This window comes from Hemitrygon akajei, chromosome 7, assembly GCF_048418815.1.
Source record: "Hemitrygon akajei chromosome 7, sHemAka1.3, whole genome shotgun sequence".
NCBI lineage: Eukaryota > Metazoa > Chordata > Chondrichthyes > Myliobatiformes > Dasyatidae > Hemitrygon > Hemitrygon akajei.
This window is the reverse complement of record NC_133130.1, coordinates 173357237-173379501: the sequence shown is the minus strand read 5'-3', so window position 1 is coordinate 173379501 and position 22265 is coordinate 173357237. Positions and strand designations below refer to the sequence as shown.

At 45.0% G+C, this 22265-nt stretch overlaps 1 protein-coding gene and 1 long non-coding RNA gene across 6 annotated transcripts in view; one reads left to right on the top strand and one right to left on the bottom strand.

The window, feature by feature from the left end:
- LOC140731183 (LIM/homeobox protein LMX-1.2) overlaps positions 1–3924 on the bottom strand; it is a 256812-nt gene extending 252888 nt beyond the window's left edge. Inside the window, exons 1-2 of one of the 3 annotated variants that reach the window (XM_073052631.1) lie at positions 3812–3924; positions 905–963 (exon numbers count right to left, since the gene is read on the bottom strand). In XM_073052631.1, the coding sequence (XP_072908732.1) occupies positions 905–963; positions 3812–3907 (155 nt within the window). In that variant the 5' untranslated portion in view covers positions 3908–3924. Of the gene's footprint in view, positions 1–126; positions 194–904; positions 964–3811 lie in introns of those variants that run through there. The other 2 variants (XM_073052629.1, XM_073052630.1) reach the window with 2 other exon arrangements.
- LOC140731185 (uncharacterized) overlaps positions 1–22265 on the top strand; it is a 118563-nt gene that overhangs the window by 2966 nt on the left and 93332 nt on the right. The window contains exons 3-4 of one of the 3 annotated variants that reach the window (XR_012099742.1): positions 19350–19462; positions 21936–22125. This is a non-coding gene — a long non-coding RNA (uncharacterized lncRNA). Of the gene's footprint in view, positions 1–19349; positions 19463–21935; positions 22164–22265 lie in introns of all 3 variants that reach the window. The other 2 variants (XR_012099740.1, XR_012099741.1) reach the window with 2 other exon arrangements.

Below are 22265 nucleotides of genomic sequence, written 5' to 3'. Positions count from 1 at the left end.
GCAGTTTGATCTGATCTGTAATTCATGTTACATTTTTATTTTGTGACCTTACCGTATTATTATGCCCGGTCTAAATGTTTAGGAAAACAAATATCAGAAGTAGGTTCCAGTGCAGATTCGAAGTACCTTGCTAAATTGGTGATATGCATCAAATCTTCAAGCAGACTGTATAGTGAATTGTGCCAACAAAGCAAATTCGGACCAGAGCGCCCTCCGCCGGTCGGTACCGACAATACACTGACCTGTCCCACAACAATAGAAAACACAAGTGCTAAGACATCGATAATGCTCACAAAGATTTCTTCCATTTCAAACCGAAAGCCCTCTCTTTAGGGGCAATCTTCCCCTTCACAGACCCATTATAAAAAGGCGAAAATATTTCCACTAATCTCTGTGTGTGTGTGTGTGTGTGTGTGTGTGTGTGTGTGTGTGTGTGTGTGTGTGTGTGTGTGTGTGTGTGTGTGTGTGTGTGTGTGTGTGAGAGAGAGAGAGAGAAACAGACAGACAGACAGAGACACAGAGAGGGGTCTGCACACAAGATCGTCACATCAATTAATCTAGATATCGAAATTGGGGCGGGACTTGGCAGCATGACCGCGTGGTGGACATGAAATTTTGACTAGTTCACTAAGTTGAACTTCAGGACAAGAATGATGCCAACACAGCGCTGATTCTTATCATAGTAGAAACGCAATGAATTTTCTTCAGTATATAGAATAATAGCCGGGTCTTCAATCCCCCATCCTTTAACTCCCTCGTCTTCTCATCTAACCGTACACAAGAGTATTAAAACTAATATCTTTTTAAAAAAACCCAATAAGACACTCTGGATATAAAACAACAAAAACAAACAACTCCCGCGAAGTTGAAGTCCCGGATTCGTTCCCCGCAGCTGCTGCCTTACCTGCAAAGACTTCTCAGCATCGCGATATCATCCACTTCAACGGTCAGGGCGAGAGGCCGCTATAAATATCATAAAGAGCAGTAATTTTAGTTTTCTTTTATTTCCCGGAGAAGATCTGTAGGCGTCATGGTTGTCCCACACATATTTTCCACACATAAATTAAGAACGTGCGTGCTGCGTGCAACCTGTTTAAAATGTCGCATTCTAGCCTAATATTTGTTATATTTGATGACTTCATTCGGGAAAGGGCCTGTTTCTACAATGACAGCTTTTAGATTTCTTCGCTACCGCTTATGCAATTGCAAGCGTTTTTCAGCAGTTAACACTGTTCCATTTCGGAGTACCGGTCTATTGTGTTTTTGCAGTGTTGTCTAGATAAAAGAAGTCAAACTGGCGAGGAGAGCGTGCTATCTTGACAACAGATTATGTATCAGTAGATAAAACATTTTATTTGTTGGTGCTTGGAGGGATTGGGCTGTAATCAGTTACACAATATTACCCAGTAATTGCAATGTCAAGTCAGAGTTTCACATTTACGTCATTGGTTCTAGCAATCAAAACAACCCCGATGGAAAAAATACTTCAACGCTCGAAAGCAGCTATTTGCTATTTAGAAGTATATTTTATACGTCAGCATATTATCCCGCCCTTCCAGGATATATTGGGGCTCGGGGTTCACTGGTTTAAAAATATACACTCAGTGGCCACTTTATTAGGTACACCCGTACACCTGCTCGTTAAACCAAATATCTAACCAGCCAATCAAGTGGCTGCAACTCAATATAGAAAAGCATGCAGACACGGTCAAATGGTCCTTCGGACCAAACATCAGAATGGGGAAGAAATGTGATCTAAGTGACTGTGACCGTGAACAGATTGTTGGTGCCAGACGGGGTGGTTTGAGTATCTCAGAAACTGTTCCTCTCCTGGGATTTTCACACACACAGCGGTCTCTAGAGTTCACAAAGAACGGTGCGAAAAACAAAAATAGATCCGGCAAGTGGCAGATCTGTGGGTGAAAACACCTCGTTAGTGAGAGGTCAGAGGAGAATGGCCAGCTGACAGAAACTCAAATAACCACACGTTACAACAGTGGGGTGCAGAAAACATCTCCGAGCGCACAACACGTCGAACCTTGAAGCGGACGGGCAACAAGGAGCAGAAGATTGCACTCTGCCAATAAAGTGGCAGCTGTATATACTTATCACACCAAACAAACATCGGTAGTTCTTTGAAATATTGTAGGGGATATACGCTCTCACCGTCAATATATTGCCAATGCCACAGCAAAATATTGGGTTGGTGGCGCGCAGTGCTTGCGAGTGGTTATTTGAGAAGGAAGAAGCTCTACAATTGCAGCGCACTCCACTCCACGCACGGCGTCACTGGCGGAAGATGCGCATTCCCATTGAAGATTGCAGCCACCTACTACAGAAGGACAGAGGATATAGTCACCTCCTGAAGATTGTAGAGAGCGAGAGAGAGAGAGAGAGAGAGGGAACCACGAGTGGCAGAGTGGGCGATTGGGACGGGGGTGTGGTAGTGAAATCATTCGTTGATAGGGAAGGTTTGGAGAAGGATGTCGGTCAGAAGACAGCTTTGGGAGTGTTGAAGAAGCAGAGAATCTGCAGAACGTCCTGGGCCGATTAAGAGAACGGGCAAAATGTGGAATATGGAATACAATGCGCTTTGGTGGAAGTAATAAAGATATGGACTATTTTCTAAACGGGGAGCAAATTCAGAAATCGGAGGTTTAAAGAGGCAGCTCCCGGGTTGAGTAGGTAGTAAGGAAATCAAAAGCAATGTTATAATTCATTTCGAGAGGACTAGAATATTCTTTAAACAAGGATGTAATGGAAGGCTTTGTAAGACATTGGCCAGACTGCATTTGGAATATTGTGAGCAGTTTGGGGGTTCCTTATCCCTATCGTTAGAGAGGGTCCGGAAAAAGTTCATAAGAATGATCCCAAGAAAGGGCTAACGCGTGAGCAGCGTTTGGTGACTGAGCTTGTACTGGCTGGGTTTAGAAGAATGAGCGGAGATCTCACTGAAACCTGGATAGAGTGGATGTTTCCTAGAGTGGGGCAGCCAAGGCCTAAAGGGCTCAGACTCAGAGTACAATGACGTTCCTTTAGAACAGAGATGAGGAGGAATGTCTTTGGCCGGAGGGTGGCGAATCTGTGGGATTCACCGCTACAGATGGTCGTGGAGGCCAAGTCACTGGGTACAGTTAAGGCGAGGTTGACAATTTCCTGATTAGTAAGAGCGTAAAGGATTACAGGGAGAAGCCAGAAGAATGGGATTGAGGGGGGGGGGGGGGGGGGAATAAATCAGCCACTTCATTAACGGGCTATGGCCGGCATGAAGAAGTCAACGGGGAGCGGTACCAAGACGGAAAGATTCGGGAATCCCCTCGCCAGCGGGCAAAAGACTTATAGAGCACGGAAGCAAACCGTTCGGCCCAACTCGTCCATGTCGACCAAGATGTCTAACCGAATTGGTGCCACTTGCCCGTGTTTGGCCCATAAGCCTCTAAACTTTTCCGATCCACGTACCTGTCCAAATCCTGCAGGATTCCTATTTATGCCAAATTTCATAGGCTTCGTGTCCCGGGTTATATCATTGCCCAATGCTAAACTTTTCCTCAACGAATATTCACCATGGAGACAATTGGTTTGGTTACATCATTAGAAAACAAACAAGCGGAAGCCCTCTTGCTCACGGCTCCAACATCACAACCACACATCCTTTCCCTTTACCATCGGCTTAAAAGAATCGAGGTCGCTTTCTATCCTCCTCCCCCCGTTTTGAAACGCTACTGAGGAAGCCCCTTTGGGTTCACCCTTAGGAAAGGGTCCCTGTCAATGGGTAGCTCGTGGGGAAAAAGGCGGAGAAGCTACAGCCTACCTGCTGTTGCCCCGGTTTTCCCTCGCCCGGGATCGTTGGTGGCACTCCAAAAGCCGCTTCTGGTCCCGTGAGCGGAGAGATCCCCAGACTAGCCATGTATAACACACGCAGTCTCCAGCATAGAAACCACCAGGTCTAGACCCCTCCTTTAACTGATCGCATTGTTGCAATATCTAGACGGGGATTAAAGAGGTGGAATTAGCTCGAAACGATCATTACAATTCCTACCGCAGCACCATAAGCGGTGGCGTAAAATGGGCCTTTGTAGCTGGCATCATTCTGGGATGGACTACCGCTGAGGGGTTAGTAGCAGCGGAACATTTACCTCGCCTTCGCCTACCGAAGCAAGTAGGTGCCCCAAACCCCACAGCAAGCAGTGCGAGCACTCGAGTCGCGAAGGCCGTTCACCACGGGGCTTGTCTATTGGCGATGCCTCAAAAAGGCGGCATTCATCATTAAGGACCTCACCACCCGGGTCATGCCCTCTTCTCGTTGCTACCATCTACGAGGAAATGCAGGAGCCTATAGACACACACTCAACGGTTCAGCAACCGCTTCTTCCCCTCCGTCATCAGATTTCTGAATTAACACTAAACACACGAACATTTCCTCAGTATTTTCCCTCTTCTCTTTGTACTACCCATTTAATTTACTTCAATGTCTACTTCTTATTCTGATTTATAGATTTTATTACAATATATTGCCGCGAAACAACAACTTTCAGGACACACGCGGGTGATATTAAAGCGGATCCTGGTCTGATTTCGATTCTGATTGGTGGTCGCAGGTGGCCGGAGAGGCCAATCTGGGGTCCACCTACTCAGGATTCCCTGAATGGAGAATTCTGTACCGTACTGAACGCTGGGAGGCAGATGCCCGGGCAGGCCAGGCCAGGCCAGGGCCAGCGTCCAGTGGCATGGAATGCAAGATGACTGGGGCCATTCACTGCCGCAGCCTTCCCCTGCCCTCACTGCCCCTGTGATGTGTCTTTATCTTCCGCTACAGCTCTTGGTTGGCTCGCTCTAGGCCTGGAATCTCCCCCTTGACCTTTCCGCCATAGTTGGCCCCAGATGGCTAAACTCCAGGCGGCATCGCTCTTGGGATCTCAGGAGCTCCCACTCGTCTCCTCCACGAATCGGACAGGGTAGCAGGTTATGTCAAGAGAAGGCCAAAGTAATTTTGGGAGGGTGTCTCAGTGAAGTTTTGCGTCTTCAAAGCCGGGGCTTTCAGCGTCGAGTCCGTTTCGCGCCAGGAAAGGGTGTAAGATATTGTGCACATAATCCGTTCTTCATTCATATCGGCCAGCTGCGGGAGCCTCAGAAAACTGGGATGTGGCCGACGCGGTCTGAACACCAGGACATAGCCCTTGGGCAGACGGGGTAGCGAGCGGCTCACCCCATGTGAGGTCAAGACAGGAGAGGAAATGCGTAATTCGTCCACAAGGTGCCGCGTATTTGAGGATTGTGATTTCATTGCAATAGCCCGGTCTTCGCCAGTACGTTTAAGGGGAGCTTGGTGTATACGGGAGAAGGGGAGAGGAGCGGAGAGGGTGCGGAAGGATATGCTGACGGGTGGAAGTTTGCAGGCGAAGCGGCATAACCGGTGTCAGTTCAGGAGATTGCAGATGCTGGGATTTGCGCTGCAGGTCAAGCGAGTGGGCTAGGCAAATCACACCGTGTTGCAGGAACTCAGCAGGTCAGGCAGCATCTATGGAGAGGAGTCGACGTTTTGGGTCGAAACCCTTCATCGGGAGAATTGGAGCTCTCTACACGAGTGCCTCTGAACTACCTCAAAAACCATCGACACTTCCGCCACAGCTGAGCACAACCGAGGTGCGCGTTCCCGTGTAACGGAATGATGCTGGAACTCAGACGCACTTAGTACGCGTAAAAGTAAGAGTCGTTCGGAAAGGAATCAAGTTCTGACCTACTCGGTCTATTTTAGTTTATCAAGCGGAGAGTTATTCCTGTCCACCACCTGTGGTGCAATATTAGACACACGCAAGAGATGGAGCTGTCAAACCTCCTTCCACAGATGCTGCCGGACCTGCTGAATTCCACCGGATAATGTGTGTTGCTCGCCCTCAACGGACGGGCATTGTAAGGGTAGACTTAGCAGAAACGCCCGGGCTAGTTTCAGATTGGATTTTATTTATTTACCAGTTGCGCATGGAAACGTACAGTGAACTGCGTCCTTTGCGTGAACAACCAACACACCCAAGGATGCGCTGGGGGTGGCCCGCGAGTGGCGCCGCACATTCCGCCGCCAACATAGCGCGCCCACCACGTTCAGCTTCCGCCTCCCCAAACGTGCGGCCCTCGCTGCAGTCAAACGGGACCATTCACGCCTCGCTCTCCTTTGACGTGCCTTGCTTCTAACTACACTGCACCTTACTTAAAAGGGCGAAATGCACAGTTTCTCCGTCAAAATAGAACTGCTCACATTACATATTTCACCTAATAATGAGACGATAGACTCTCGACGAATTCATTGTGGCGCCCCAGGAATGAAAACGCGCCCTTCAGCCAGCTGGCCGGTAACGACCAAGATGCCCATCTGACCTAGTTGGACTGGGTGAATGTGATGCATTAATTCTCCAGCACAGAACGAGGCAGCGCCGGCAGACGTGTCCCATACTGTACAGAGGAACTGCGTAAATGTGATTATAAGGTTAACGTGAACATTGAAAATGCGGCGAAATGCATTGTTTGCATTAACAATCAGAACAGTCAAAGATACACTGGGGGCAGCCCGCAAGTGACGCCATGCTTGAGACGGCAACATCGCATGCTGACATCGCACTATCCCTAACCCGTACGTCTTCGGGCCGTGGGAGGACACCGGAGCCTCCGGAGGAAACCCACGTAGTGGAGAAGAGAACGGACAAACTCCTCACAGGCAGCGGCGGGAATCGAGCCCCGATCTTACTGTTGCCGCTGTGACGCGTTGCTAACTGCCACACTGCCGGGATGCCCTTACAAACATAGGGCGCGGGGATTAAAAAAAAACGTCCTACGGAAAAAGGACGGTGGGTGGAGGAAGACGGATGAACTAGCACGGTTAAGTGAGGCCAAACGGCCTCCTCCTCCTGTAGATTCATTACGTGCTCCAAGGAGAAAAATATTAAACCCCAAATCCTCTTTCCTGATCCTTTCTTTTCTGATCTGTGTGGATTCTGACTGAACCCACTCATCTTTCTCCCAGAGACCCTGAGACCATATGACCCAGAAGAATTAGGCCCTTCGGCCCATCAATTCTGCTCCGCCATTCCATCATGGCTGATTTATTATCCCTCTCAACCTATTCTGCCTTCTCCCTGTAACACTGGACGCCCTTCAAGAACCTATCGTTTCTGTTTTAAACATATCCAATGAACTGCCCTCCACCGCCGCCCGCGGGAATGAATTCAGCAGATTCAGCACCCTCGGGCCAAAGAAATTCCCTCTTCTCAGTTCTAAAAGGGCGTCGACGTATTCTAATTTATTCTTGCCGGCGAGTTGTTGCATTAACTTCACCCCGACCAGATGATTACACTAATCGAGATGGAGTGAAGTTTCACTCTGACCAATCGTAAGGGCAGAACCAAACTCAGCCATGTGGTGATTGGTCCGGAGTCCAGAGGACGGTTACCATTGGTCAACAACTGGAACGGTCAACCAGGTACAGAGGAGATCCTGCAGAAGTTGGAAACCTAGAGCAAAACACACGAAAAGCTGGAGAAACTCAGCAAGTCAGGGAAGTCGACATTTTGTGATGAAACCCTTCACGCTAATCAAAAAAATTATTAACCGCCGCTTTAAATAAACCCAACGAACTGGTCTGCACGGCCGCTGTGACTGATAACAGCAAAGAATGGCATTGTAGAAATCGACCTCCTATGTCTTCCCTCTCAGGCAACCAAGACAAGCTGGGCATTTAGAAAAAGTACTGCAGATGTTGGAGATCTGAAATAAAATTCAGAGTGGGGTTGGCGAGACAAAGGTCGGAGATCCGATATGTTAACTCCACTTCCCGCATCTGCAAAGCGCCGGCTCCCACCCTCCACCAGCCAAAATAAAGCGATTAAAATACTTTCCAAGAATAAATAGCTCATCCGGGAGAGAGATTTTCACCAAGAATAACAATCCCTTTGATATGTGTCCCGGGTGAGGGGGAGGCGGCTCGGGAAGGCTGAGAATTGGAAAATGCGCTTGCAAACGGTCGAAGACGGTTGTGTTTTTGTGTCGCCTTGGCGAGGGAACTAATTGTAACGAACTGCTGTCACTCGTGGGCGCACACAGCTCCAGCGCGATTTTCTTCTTTTTTTGGGGGGGGGGGGGAGGTGGGGGGCTGGGGAAGCTCAGGATGTTGATTTGAAGGACAGGAAGAAAGTAGATTCTGAGGCCAATCCTCCAGCGCCTTAAGGACGCGAAAGCCAGTCTAGAGTTTATGCAAAAAGATGCGGGAGAATGTCCGACTCCACAGGCAGAGTTTGAGGCAACCCATTGTCCGCGTTTTCGCACGGACACTTTCCCTTGAAACACTTTTAAGTGGGGAAAAGAGAGGGAAAAAAAAATCAATAAATGAAGCACAGCCCAGCGAGAGAAGGTGGGATATAATTAACACTTAATCCATATTATGCTGACAAGCTAGATATGGAGGGATTCTAGCGATAGCTCCCCCGACAGCGAGGATGCTAAAACATTTATGTCCTTGTAATATTCCCAATAAGCTTTTAAGTGTTATTAGTTTACTTCCTCGCAGCCTCTCTGAGTAGCATGCACCGGGGAAACAGTGAGACATTCCGCTGAAGATTTAGAAGGGGCCACTGCGACAAGAGAGCCGGGCAATTTATTCTCAGTCGATATACAATAACCCGTGGTCGACCGGTACTGGAAAGGCTGCTCAGGTTCAAATGCGTCCCCAATCCCCCAAACATCACCTGGATTCCTAGCCCGACACCTCACACCTCGCTCATTCAACCTCTCACAACGCCCGCCAAAACACGTCTGATTTTAACTCAAGTCCTCTCCGACAAGGCGGGGGATCGAACTGAAAGTGTAATTTAACCCATAGACCAAATTCATTAATAATGAACTAATTATCGATTGAGAAATACACGTCTGATCAGACCACATTTAAAAAACACGGAGTATGTATTTCTCCGTTGAACAATAACTTTATAAATTACCATTATGATTTACTTCTGTTGGAGCAGAAACGAAGTAAGAGGCCGCCTGATGCCGTTGGTAACCCAACAGATTTATTCTGACCGGTTTTCTTTCTAGCCTTTAATCATTCACTTAAGCACGGAAACCCTAATTGACAAAAGTTACAGGCTTCTTTCAGACAACCCCTTCGGTTTACAATCCTGGTCTCTTTATCTGACCTGCTGTTCCATAAATCGGAAGTAATTCCGTTTCACGTTTTCTGGTTTGGGGATATCAAAACAGACAAATTATTTTAATTGGATAGATTGCATTTTGAACTTTCTAATTGATTCCCGAAGCGAAGATTTTTTTTTACAAAAGTGGGGGGGGGGGGAACGAGCGGATGGTTTAATTCTGCAGAGCCAAACATGTTGAATTAATCTCCACAGAACTTCAAAGATAAGCGTCATCCGACCTTAGATAGAACGGGCTGTTTATAATCTGTAATGCCGACTTAATCAGATATTTTTTTTTCGTTCAGCCAGTTCTTCAAGAAAATTCTCGAAATGTTTGCATGCAGTTGAGACAATCTAGGGAATATTGAACGAAACAATTGTATTTTGAGTCCCAGTGATGATATTTGGAGGAAAAATAGAGCCTACCCATTCGCATAGCGGTCATTGGCATCGCGCGGCGCACGAGATCTGATTGTAAAGCGCCTCCTCGTTGAAGTTTCAACAAATTCCACGGCCGAATAACAGAAAATCCTCCTTTGCAAACAAAATGCTATAAATTTTATCTCATGCGGGATCTTAATTTAACCAAGAAAAAAAAATCGATTTGAGAGGGTTGCAATTGTTTTGGCTCTAAACGACGGAGGCGAATGGGAGACTGTTTTCTTGAGAAGCAATGTGGTCACTAATTAAGTAAAATGTTTGAGAAATAGTGCGCTCGTAAAATAGGTAAAATTCTCCCGTGTTGCACCTGTCCAGGTCGATAAATGTTTTAGAACCGTTTGATTTTTATTTCAGAGTAAGTTTATTATCAAAGTGCATATATGTCACCATATACGACTTTGAGATTCTCCAATACACAGGAGATAACTGTTGAGGACCTCGTCTCTTTGGTGGTTTGCGATGTTATTCCTGACAATTAAAACGTAGTTCTGCGCAGCAACCCGGGTTTCTGTTAAAACAGGTTAACTGACTGCGGCGAAATCAACAATCGTGGGCCCGCTGACCTTTCTACGAGATGAGGGTCTGACCCGAGCCTGCTAAGGCGAGCGAAATCTAAAGGAGCCACTACCCTTCATGCCCTTCCTCGCCCACTCAGTAACAGCATCATTACAGAACGGAGCCTGGGGCGACAGAGCAAAGAAACGCTCAGACAAGCTCCTTAATGGGGTTGGGGAAAGGAGAGCGATGATTCTCACTCACTGAACTCCGGCCCGTCCGTTTAAGGCCCTTTCTCTCTCGGGTATCTCAGTACAAGCATTTCCGAACGTCGACACCGTCAAATGTAGAGATGCGTCCCAGTCCGTCCTCGCGATTTGCTCTCTCGGAGACAGTAACTTGGCGCCGTTTCTATTAAACGGGTGGATTGAAATTTGGCTTCGAAGTGCGGCGATAATTCGCGTGGACCAACAATGGAACGAAAGTGTACATTTACACAGGTGGGCGGCAGAATTTAAACACTGTGCCCCCAAGACAAAATTCCAGCGCTTGAAAACCAGATGTTTCGACCGCTCCCCCTTTCCCCTTAAATCTTAATGTGAACGCTGCATTCAATATCCCCTTGTGATCCTAATGCTAAGCTCTTCTTGACGGGGTCCTGCGGGGAAATTCGTTTCAGGACAGTTCCTTGTGAGTTTACCTTGATGGGATTTGACCCGTTTTCGTTAAAAATAAAAATGTTACATCACACACACACACACACACGGTCATTGCAAATAAGTAGTTAGCTTGGTATAACGGTGAACAGTGACCTCACTTAATGGGAAAGAGAATTTGAGATCTTCCCGATTGAGATCGCTTCAGTCGAGGAAGAGAACAGCAGGCATCGGAAATTCTACAGCGTGAAAGCAAACGGCGGAGACCAAGTCTGGGGTAGTCCGGTCGTGGAGAAGGAGGTGACAGGTGTCCAACTGGTGTTTTAGAAACGCGGAAGCAGAGGGCATGGGTCAAGAAGGGCAGAGACTTGAGGACACGCTGTTATTTTGCCCCCCTGAATACCCAGGCCTGTGAGGTCCGAGTTTTCAAAACAAAACAGAATCCGATAAATATTTGGAAGGGAAGTCCGAGAGCCGGGAATGGAGCTGATTGGAGTGCTCTTGCGAGAAACCAGCACCGGCCTCTTGGGCCGAATGGCCGCTGTGGCAATGCGATGTTACAATGTAGGGAATTTAAGGGGAGGGGGGCTGCTGAATTCACCTGCAGGGAGACAGACCCGAGGGCGATCAGAAAACTAGGCATCGGATTTAGCTGGAAATATTGACCACTAAACGCTTGCTATCGGAGGCTCTTAATCTCCGATCACCGTTTAAAATTCACCTTTTAATAAACACTGTTGGCGGACAGTAATTGGAGTCGGTCGGAGTGGACGATCGGGGGACCGTTGTTGGGTGCGTCTCTCACCAGCCCCACGGAGAATAGAAACGAACTCCACTTAAATGGGCGGTTTTTATTTTGCCAGGCGCTACTTTTTAATGTAACATTATTTTTCTGTCTCTCTTCGATTCAGACGAGTTAGATTCGCACAAAAGAACTGTTCTCGCCAGGGAGGCTGAATATTCAGCATCCGATTTCTAAACGAACCCATGAATACTAACCGCACCACTTTAAAAAACTATTTCTGTCTTTGCACTACTTAATACAACTATTTGATATACATGTATACCTAATGTAATTCTCTATATTTATCATTGTACTGCTGCCACAAAGTTAACACATTTCACGACATATGCCGGTGATACTAACCCCGATTCCGATACTGCCCTCTGATATCAACTCGCTTTACTGAGTCCCATGCGTCTGAACTTCACATAACCTCGGTGAAAATATTTGAATCCTTTCGTTAGATTCTCCGTTGACGGAATTATTTCAGCTTCGATTGGATAATTCAGTCATTCAAGAGCGAATCGAAATTTTGAGAATTTAAGATCATTACCGTCGGGCAGATTTAGACTCCCAAGAACGAAAAACACAAGAAAACAAAAGAATATGTGAATGCAGAGATTCGCAGCCACGCCGCAGTGCTGAAGGCGACCAACAGCAATCACAATTTAATGATCTGATTTCACGCTGGACTCTCTCAGCCCTTTGCGCAATATAGCTACCTTACCACCTCAAGTTCTGCAGTCTTTTCTTTTACTAGCTAGACCTTCCATTGATCGCCAACGACACTTTACGGGATGTTTCCGAACTTCCACGCAGGTGGGAGTTTACACACCCATCCCTGACCCGCGTGCTACGATGCAGTTCCCCCACTCGGGAATAACTCGCAGATTAAAAGGAAAACAATGTTAGATTGGCTCAGCAGGTCAGGCAGCATCTGTGGGGAGAGGAAAAGAGACAACGATTCAGGTCGCAGATACCAGCGTTGGAACTGGGAAGGAGAGGGAAGCGGCTAGCAGGGTAGGGGGGAAACGCACTGCCCGATCCCATACCAAGCACATCGAGTTCATAACCCACGAAGAGCGTGTATAACCCAGTCCAATTACACTTGCGAGGTAGTTAATTTTTCAAAAAGCTGAATTTTAAACGGTATCGCGATTCTGTTCCGAGATTGAACCAAACAACCGGGTGATCATGGAGATAAATTGCAAACGAGACTTTCAAGTCAATGAGTGAAGGGAGAGAAAGCAATGTAGGAGATGTGAAGTGTAGAGTAGGAGGACCTGCCCGTTAGGTTTTCAACTTTCCAAATTCGATAAACCTCCCGAATTCAAATACTTGAAGCACTTACACCTCACGTTATAACGACAAATCCCCTCTTTGCACCCCTCCGTTAAATCGCTAAAATGACTCGTTACTCCTGGTTTAGATAAAGGATTTGATTCGGGGTTTTACCGTCGGCCGTTGGGCAAACCAGGAAATGGCCAGCCGACCGGGAATGTCCAAAGGGAATATTGCATTAACAGGTGACGTTGTTCTAAGGCTTCAACGTTCAGAGTGACGGGTTCGAGTCCTCGACTTCAAAGTGTTTTCCCTCCACTCGTGGGTGGGGGTTAGGGACGAAAAGAAGACAATTAAATCCGGCTGACAATTTCCCATTGCATGAGCCTGTGCTTTGCCCTCGTTCCCTTTGAGAGATTTCAGACTATTTCAACGAAATAATTTAGGAAACAGCTTTGAAGAGCACTGCCGAATGTCAACCCAGACAGTATGGTTTTTTTTAAAAACTCATCCCCTCCCCAGAATATTAACAAAAAGTTTACGAGCTAGAGGGTTTAAAGAAATGATAGAAACCCCACTACCAACCAAGTATCGCCGGAGAATAACTCGGAGGTTAATAGATGATTAAGGAAAAGCAGAGACCAGACACAGTGATTAATCGTTGAGGTTCAAGCGATTACCTTGTCCGTTAATAACGTCATTATGCGGCGTTCAAAATCGGGTTCAAAGAAAGCGCCGACCTTTTAAGAGTGTTTCCAACTCAATTTGAAACATAATTGGCTCCTTTGTAGTTCCAAAAACATGAAACGCATCGGTACCATCGCCTAAAGCCGCCTTAGTTAGAATCACGCCTTTAAGAGGTAAAATTCATTTATCCAACGCGTACCACCGGCAAGAAATAATCACAAGTTGTATTATTTCTCGATAGACTTATTTCACTAACCTCTCACCTGTAACCCAGTCGACTATAATAGCTCCACTAATTTCTGCATCGAATCACACTGATGCGGAGCCAACTAACCTTACCGAGTTAATTCATTTAAAATGTTCCCTATCTTTTAAAAATAAACATTCGTCAACGAACATTTCGTTAAAAAAGCGTAGCAATTTAATTTCCCACACTTTTGTGTGAAGAAAAGATTTAAAATTTCTACTTAACTTGCTCTTTTAAATATCCACCACTTTCCTAATTAACTTTTCAACGAATAGGTATTAATCGGTACAAAATGTTCAAAGGTATAACTTCCTGCCCGAGTCACCTTATATACAGACACTCGTGTGCCTAGCGTAACTTTATGGACACACAATTAATCTATATAAACTATGTATTTTTATTTATAGTTTATTATTGTGTTCTTTATCTTGTGGTTTTTTTCTGATAAGAAGTAACAATTATTTCGTTCTGGTGTACTGGAACTGAGATAGAATTGCGGGCTTGGAAGACAAACTCAAAAGGACTATTGAAATCAGAATAAATACAGATCTCACATGAAAATGGGACCCTTATAAAAAGCATTGGTCGCTAATCTTGAACCTACGACGAAGTTCGGTGTTAGCCGTTAATGTTGTATTTGGCGCGTTATTTTTTGTTGAACACCGATGGTGAAAAACACCAAAAACTGCAGCGAAATGATTTTCAGTTCTGTTCTTGAACGAAAGGTTACCAACACAGTCATACAATTTACATTCTATTTTAAGAGTGTCGCACGTAAATGTGGTTTCTATTATCGGATTATCTGAGGCACTATTAGATTAAGTGTTTGAAAATAGCTCCTTCAAACAAATTCAAATTTGAGGGGAGTGCGGGCTTGGAAGATGAACTCAGAAGGACAATTTAAATCCTTTTAAACAGAAAAAATAGAGCCCCCTCGTGAAAATGTGAAACTTAAAAAAACATTGGTCGCTAATCATATAATTCGAAGCTGTCAAATGATTTAAAATCAAATTATAAGTCAAATTATTTGCATAAACAGAAAACAAAAACTGAGGGGAAAGATCCAGCTCGGTAACTTAACCCAAACTGGCCAAATATTTAGATACGAGTAAAATTACACTCCGGACACAGGATGACTTTCAACTGACATGCACTTTTCCACTCTGTGCCGCCGCGGTCCTTGTCAAAGTGTTTTTGGTTTACAGATTGTAAATGTTTCGTGAAGTGCATCATTAGGGATGGAGTTTATGAAAAAGCTGCGGGCTGATTTGTGGCTAAAGCAGTAATTAATATTTTAATCACAACCATCAACGTGACCTTCTCCACCTTGAGGCGTGAAAAGGAATTTGAAACATTCTTTTCCCAAGGGGGGTTCACTGAAGAACCGAAAGCAAATACCGGACAATCTGCAACGATTTTCCGTTTGGTGAGAGCAGTGTCAGTGTATGAACTGATAACACGGCTTTACTCTGTTTGACACAGTTTGAGGCAACATTTCTCGTCCGCTTACGGCATTCTTAACATTTATATATTTTTTTCACTTTAAGTGTCAGCAAATATAATCAAGCTGTTCAATAATCTAAAATATTAAACTCTAAAATGATGCAGGGAAATACTTAGCAAGTCGGAAGGCAACGTGCTAATCCACGTTGTTCACACCATACCAGAATTAAGTGAGGTTTAGCACAATTTTTATTTTGTCTCAAATCCCCTTTCTCAATTTATGATTAATTCATAAATTAAAGACAGACGCACGTGACAAATGCAAGTAACGCGTCTCTTGATTTTTAGGAACTGAACCAGATATAGACAGGTTTAACTGCAATTTTCTTGGACCATCCCCGGAGCAAAGCCCGAGTTACTCCGTTGCCTTTGCTGCCCTCTGCTGGATTTCTGCGGCACTGCTGCTGCATTTTGTTTTCGGTTCATCAACTTGGAAATGCCCGAGATGCTGTCTGGCCTGTTGCGTTCCTCCAGCATTTTGTGTATGTTGCCTGGAAATTGTCCTCATCACGTCTCGCCACGGACAAATTACACTGTCCACAAGACGTAGCAGGGGGAAATTGGGTTTTCTAGATTGAAAAATAAACACAGTAGCATTTTAATTATCGCCTGATTAAATTATGCTTGGTTCACAATAAGATCAGTGCAAATAATTTCGCTATTTCAACGAAAATATGCAAATAAGGCCATACAGTGTGCCATTATTTTGCATTATAACTTATTTGAGAAGACTGATCATTTTTAAACAAAGCATGATATCAGGAAGTACTTGGTAGTTTGAGTTACAAAGGGAAGTTATCTAATATTATTTGGAAGTAGGCGATTATGGGTGATCTGATAGAGGTACACAAGATCATCAGGGACATAGACGGGGTGAAAGCACGTTGTTTTTTTTTACCAGTGAGGGGGTGACAAAAAAAAAGACAGGATAGGTTTAAGATCAGAGGCGGGAGATTTAAAAGGGACGTCAGAAAGGATGGTGCATATTTGGACTGGACTGCAGAAATATGATAAATTAAGGGTTAATGTAACGCTTTACCGAGCCAGCGACCCGGGTTTAGTTCCTGCCACTGTCTACAAGTTTGTACCTTCTCTCTGTGACGACGTGGATTTCCTTCCACATTGGTGCAATTGGGCAATGAGTGATCGTTGGGCCGGAAGGGTGCGTCACCTCTGAGTATACCATGAAAGTAGGCTTTAAGACAAGCACATACTAGCCACTTGGATATGTACGTACACGGACAGGGGAGTATCGTGAGCTCTGCCGGTCACTGTGGCTTGCCGTACACCACTGGGCATCTAGCTTTCTCGATCACCTGTATTTACTAATGAATTGTTGTCTTAAATCGAGTCGTTAAGTCCTTGTGCTTTCTTAGTTCTCAAGTTAATTGTGACTGGCATGGGCTTTTCACAGTCTTTGATTATCCAGAATTTACTCTCGTTTAGCGCTCATTATTCTGTGTGCGTGTTTTTGTTTGTTTCGAGCATGAGTCAACTCACAGTGTCAAAGCACCAAAGTTCAGCTGGAGTTCCATATAACCATATAACAATATAACAATTACAGCACGGAAACAGGCCATCTCGGCCCTTCTAGTCCGTGCCGAACGCTTACACTCACCTAGTCCCACTGGCCTGCACTCAGCCCATAACCCTCCATTCCTTTCCTGTCCATACACCTATCCAATTTTACTTTAAATGACAATACCAAACCTGCCTCTACCACTTCTACTGGAAACTCGTTCCACACAGCTACAGCTCTCTGAGTAAAGAAATTCCCCCCCCCCCGTGTTACCCCTAAACTTTTGCCCCCTTACTCACAAATCATGCCCCCTTGTTTGAATCTCCCCTACTCTCAATGAAAAAAGCCTATCCACGTCAACTCGATCTATCCCCCTCATTATTTTAAATACCTCTATCAAGTCCCCCCTCAACCATCTACGCTCCAAAGAATAAAGACCTAACTTGTTCAACCTTTCCCTGTAACTTAGGTGCTGAAACCCAGGTAACATTCTAGTAAATTTTCTCTGTACTCTCTCTATTTTGTTGATATCTTTCCTATAATTCGGTGACCAGAACTGTACACAATACTCCAAATTCGGCCTTACCAATGCCTTGTACAATTTTAACATTACATCCCAACTCCTATACTCAATGCTCTGATTTATAAAGGCCAGCGTACCAAAAGCTTTCTTCACCACCCTATCCACATGAGATTCCACCTTCAGGGAACTATGCACCATTATTCCTAGATCACTCTGTTCTACTGCATTCCTCAATACCCTACCATTTACCATGTATGTCCTATGTTTATTCCGATGATTAAACTCTTATTTTGGGCTCAACATGGGAGTCTGCCATTCCTCCGCTCCTGGGTCCAGTCAGTGCACACGGTGACAGAGAGGTTTAGAAGGCCAAGTTTGGGCAGATGGGACAGGCTGGCTGGATAACAGTCAGTATTGATGAGATGGGCCGAAGGGCTCGTTTCCACGCTGTGCGAGTCTATGATCATGAGATATATAGACTTCTATGTTTTTTGTGTTAGTTTATATTATCTTAATTAAAGCGGAATTTAAAATAAATGGAAAAGTTGCTTCAAAGTTCAAAGTAAATCTATTATCAAAGCACGTACATGTCACCAAATGCTACCACGCGATTTATTGTCTTGGAAACATTCTCAGGAGGACAAAGAAATACAATGGAGTCAATGAAAAACTACCCACAAATAAGACTGAAAAACAACCATTGTGCAAAAGAAGACAGACTGTATAAATGAACAAAGTAAGCAAGTCAATTAATAATACTGAGGACATGGGTTGCAGAGTGAGTCCACAGGTTCTAGAATCAGTTCGGCATTGAGCTGAGTGAGATTATCTACGGTGGTTCAGGAGCCTGATGGTTGAGGGTTAATAACTGTTACTGAATCTTAGGTGTGGGACCCAAGGCTCTTGCACCTCCTCGCCCACAGCAGCAGTGAGAAGAAAGCATGGCATTTTAATGTTGTTTTTGATGAGACCATTAAAAAAATTTATATGAACATGTGGTAGATCAGAATATTATCATTCACTTTACCTTTAGTTGAGTAGAATGAATCAGAATAAGATTAAAATGTGGGAGAGGATTTTTCAAACAAAGCAGCTGCCAAACCATTATGACCCCTAGGGGGCAGTGTAGGGCCGGGTAGGAGCATAATTAGAGCCTTGTTTCAGAATATTTTATACTAGGTTGAATAAGATCTATTGATCTATGGAATAACTCATTATCCGGTAAATCATTTGGAATTTACAACCAATACCACTGTCTTTGTGCATAAATATTTCTGTATTGTGAATCACTTTTCCAGGACTTTGAAGGTGAAAGAATGTTTCTCTGTTTCAAAGTACTGCTGTGCCCTTTTCAAAGTAGGATGCTACAACCATATTTGAGTCAATGCGTAGCAAGTTTTGATAGCCCTGTGCCAAAAGAGAAAACGAAAAACGGGAGTCAGCTGAATCCAGAGTCCAGTTGGGAATACCACCACTGGCCCAGCCATGTTGAGGTATTGCCTGTAAATTCCAAATGATTTAATGTACATCAAAAGGTTTCATCCATCATTAAGGTCTCTCATCATCCAGGATCTTTTCTCATTGCTATCAAGACGGAGGAGGTACACACACCCAACTTTTCAGGAACAGCTTCTTCCCCTCTGCCATCAGATTTCTGAATGGCCAATGAACACTACCTCAGTATCTTTCTTTCCCTCTCTTTTTGCACTACTTAGTTAATTTACTCTTATATATACATATTTATTGTTTTTATCTCTATGTACTGCATTGCAATGTACTGCTGCTGCAGAACTACAAATTTCAAGACATCTGCTGGTGATGTGAAGCCTGAATCTGATTACGAACCCAAATAAAAAAACTTTAGCTGATATGAGGATCTCTTGCATCTGAAAGGTTAACTTCTGTCTTTCTCTGCCTTCCACCAACACTGGCTCTAGCGCTGTCAATTTTCATTTTAGGTTTGTGACATTCACAGTATTTACTTTTGCGAAGTCTGTTCTTTACACACACTGAACACCAGAAATTTTCTGTTGATAGATCGGATTCCCACCAACTGCATTGTTTCACTAAGGGGACACCCTAGTCTGGATACAGAGCAACTACTCTCCAATCTCGGGACACCGCAGAGCCTCCTACTGGACTTGGATAAGGTATCAAATCTGAGGAACATTTAAAACTTCATTTTCAGTGGTTTAATCATTGATAGAATGCTGATAGAGTGCCAATGGAGAAAGAAATTCTGAGCCAATATCACAGATGGAGGATTTGTATCCAAAATGGCCACGAAGGTCAAAGTTCAAAGTCAATTTATTAACAGAGTATAGGTCACCATATACTACATTAAGATTGATTTTCTTGCAGGCAGTTACAGTGAAGTAAACATCTACACAATGTATATGTGTATATATGTATATATACACAATGCTTATGAGAAACTATACACAAATACCGACAAACAATTAATATGAAAAAGAAGACAAGTTGTGCAGTTAAGTAAATATCAGAACATACTCAGAACAGGAGTTGTAGAGTCCTTGAAAGTAAGTCCATAGGTTGTGGAGTCAGCCCAGTGTTGAGGTGAGTGAAGGTATCCTTGCCAGTTCAGGATCCTGATGGACATAATGCTTCTGTACCTCCCGCCTGAGGGTCGCAGCAAGAAGAGAGCATAGTCTGGAAGGTCCTTGATGATCGATGCTGTTTCTCTGTGGCAATGTTTTTTGTAGCTGAGCTTGATGACGTGGAGGGTTTTTCCTATGATAGACTGGGCTGTTTCCACCATTTCAATCTGGCAGTGGCCATCTTCAACAAGAGAAAGTCTAGCTGGCTGCTTGTGAAACTTCAGGCATTGCCACAGTTGTGATGGTCCTCCATCAATCTTCTGACGTGTCACCAGAAACCAGAAACTCAAATGGAGCAGCCAAATAATTACTGTGTCTACAAGATCGGGGAAGAGGTTGGCTATCTTGTGACATGACTCACCTTCTGACACCCCCAGAGACTCACCACCGTCACTGAGACAAAGTCCAGGAGGGTGTTGGAGTACTCGCAGCACACCAGGACGAATGCAGCTCAATGGGTACTCTGGGGGATTAGCACCATTAACATCAGTTTTGTTTGTCACATCAACACATACAGGGAAATGTGTCTTTTGTCTCCCAAAGGTCAAAACCCAACTCACAATCCAACACCTAGGGGGGTGTCAGAGATAATTTATGGAGAGTAGTGGGTGTGTGGAATGTGTTGCTGGTGATGGTAGAGGCCGATACATTATTAAGAGATTCTTAGATAGGCGTACGGATGATAGAAAAATGGAAGGATACGTGCGAGGGGAGGGCTGGATTGATCTTAGGGTAGGTTAAAAGGTTGGCACAACATTGTGGGCAGAAGGACCTGTTCTGTTCCATGTTTGTTCACTAAAACCACTTGGCTTGGGTCCAAACATGGATTTACAAGCTGAATTCTAGAGGTGGAAGTGACTGTCCTCGACATCAAGGCGATGTTTGTCTGAAAGTGGCATCGAGGTGCCCGGCTACAATTGAACTCGATGGGCCTCAAGGGGGAGAACCTTCTGGTGGCTGAAGCCACAGCTCAGACAAAGAAGGGTTGTTGTGGTTTTTGGGGGGGTCAATCATCCCTGCCCTGGGACATCATTGCAGAAGTTTCTTGGGGCAGTGTCCTATTCCCAACTGCTTTCAGCTGCTTCATCGAAGACCTCCCTTCCATCGCAAGTGGGAGGTTTATTGATGATTGTATAGTAGGGTCATAAAGCACTTGTTTGTTCGTTTGTTATGTGCCATGTGGTACGACATGTGCGACCACGGTCTTTATATGACCAAGATTGTTCTTGGCAAATTTTTCTACAGAAGTGGCTTGCAATTGCCTTCTTTTGGGGCAGAGTCTCTACAAGACAGGTGACCCCGGCCACTTATCAATCCTCTTCAGAGATTGTCCGCCTGGCGCCAGTGGTTGCATACACAGGACTTGTGATAATCTTCAGCTGCTCGTACGACCATCTACCACCCGCTCCTGTGGTTTCACATGACCCTGATCGGTGGGGGGGGGGGGGGGTGGCGGCTAAGCAGGTGCTACACCTTGCCAAGGGTGACCTGCAGGCCAGCGGAGGGAAGGAGCACCTCACACCTCCTTTGGTAGAGACGTACCTCCACCCAGCCATCATAAAGCACCACGGATCAGAAACAGGCTCGACGTCGAACCATCTGGATCATAATCCTCCATACCCCTTCCATCCATGCGCCTATCCAAACCTCCTAAATATTGAAATTGAACCCACACCCACCACTTCCACTGGCAGCTCATTCCACACTCTCACCACCCTCTGAGTGAAGTTCCCCTTAAATATTTCACCTTTCACCCTTAACCAATAACCTCTAATTCTAGTCTCACCCATCCTCAGTAGAAAAAGCATGCTTCCCTATCCATACCCCTCATAAATTTGTATACCTTTATCAAATCTTTCATTTGCTACCTTGCAATGAATAAGGTCCTAACCTGTTCAGTCTTTCCCTATCATTCAGGTCCTCAAGTCCCAGCAACATCCTTGTGAACTTTCTCTGTGCTTTTTCAATATTATTGATATCTTACTGACGTTCAGTTTCATTCCAGACTTCACCGACTGAATCAACTCACACCACTATGCGCAAGAGATTCTGCAGACGCTGGAAATCCAGAGCAACACACACAAGATGCTGGAGGAACTCAGCAGCATCTATGGAGAGGAATATACAGTTGGCGTTTCGGGCTGCGACCCTTCATCTGGACTGGAAAGGAAGGGGGAAGAAGCCAGAATAAGAAGGTAGCGGAGGGGAAGGAGTACCAGCTGTCAGGTAATAGGTGAGACCAGGTGAGGGGGTTGGTAGGTGAGTGGAGGAGGAGGCTGAAGTGAGAAGCTAGAAGGCCTATGCAGTGGAAGTTTGACAATAATCAGGCATATAT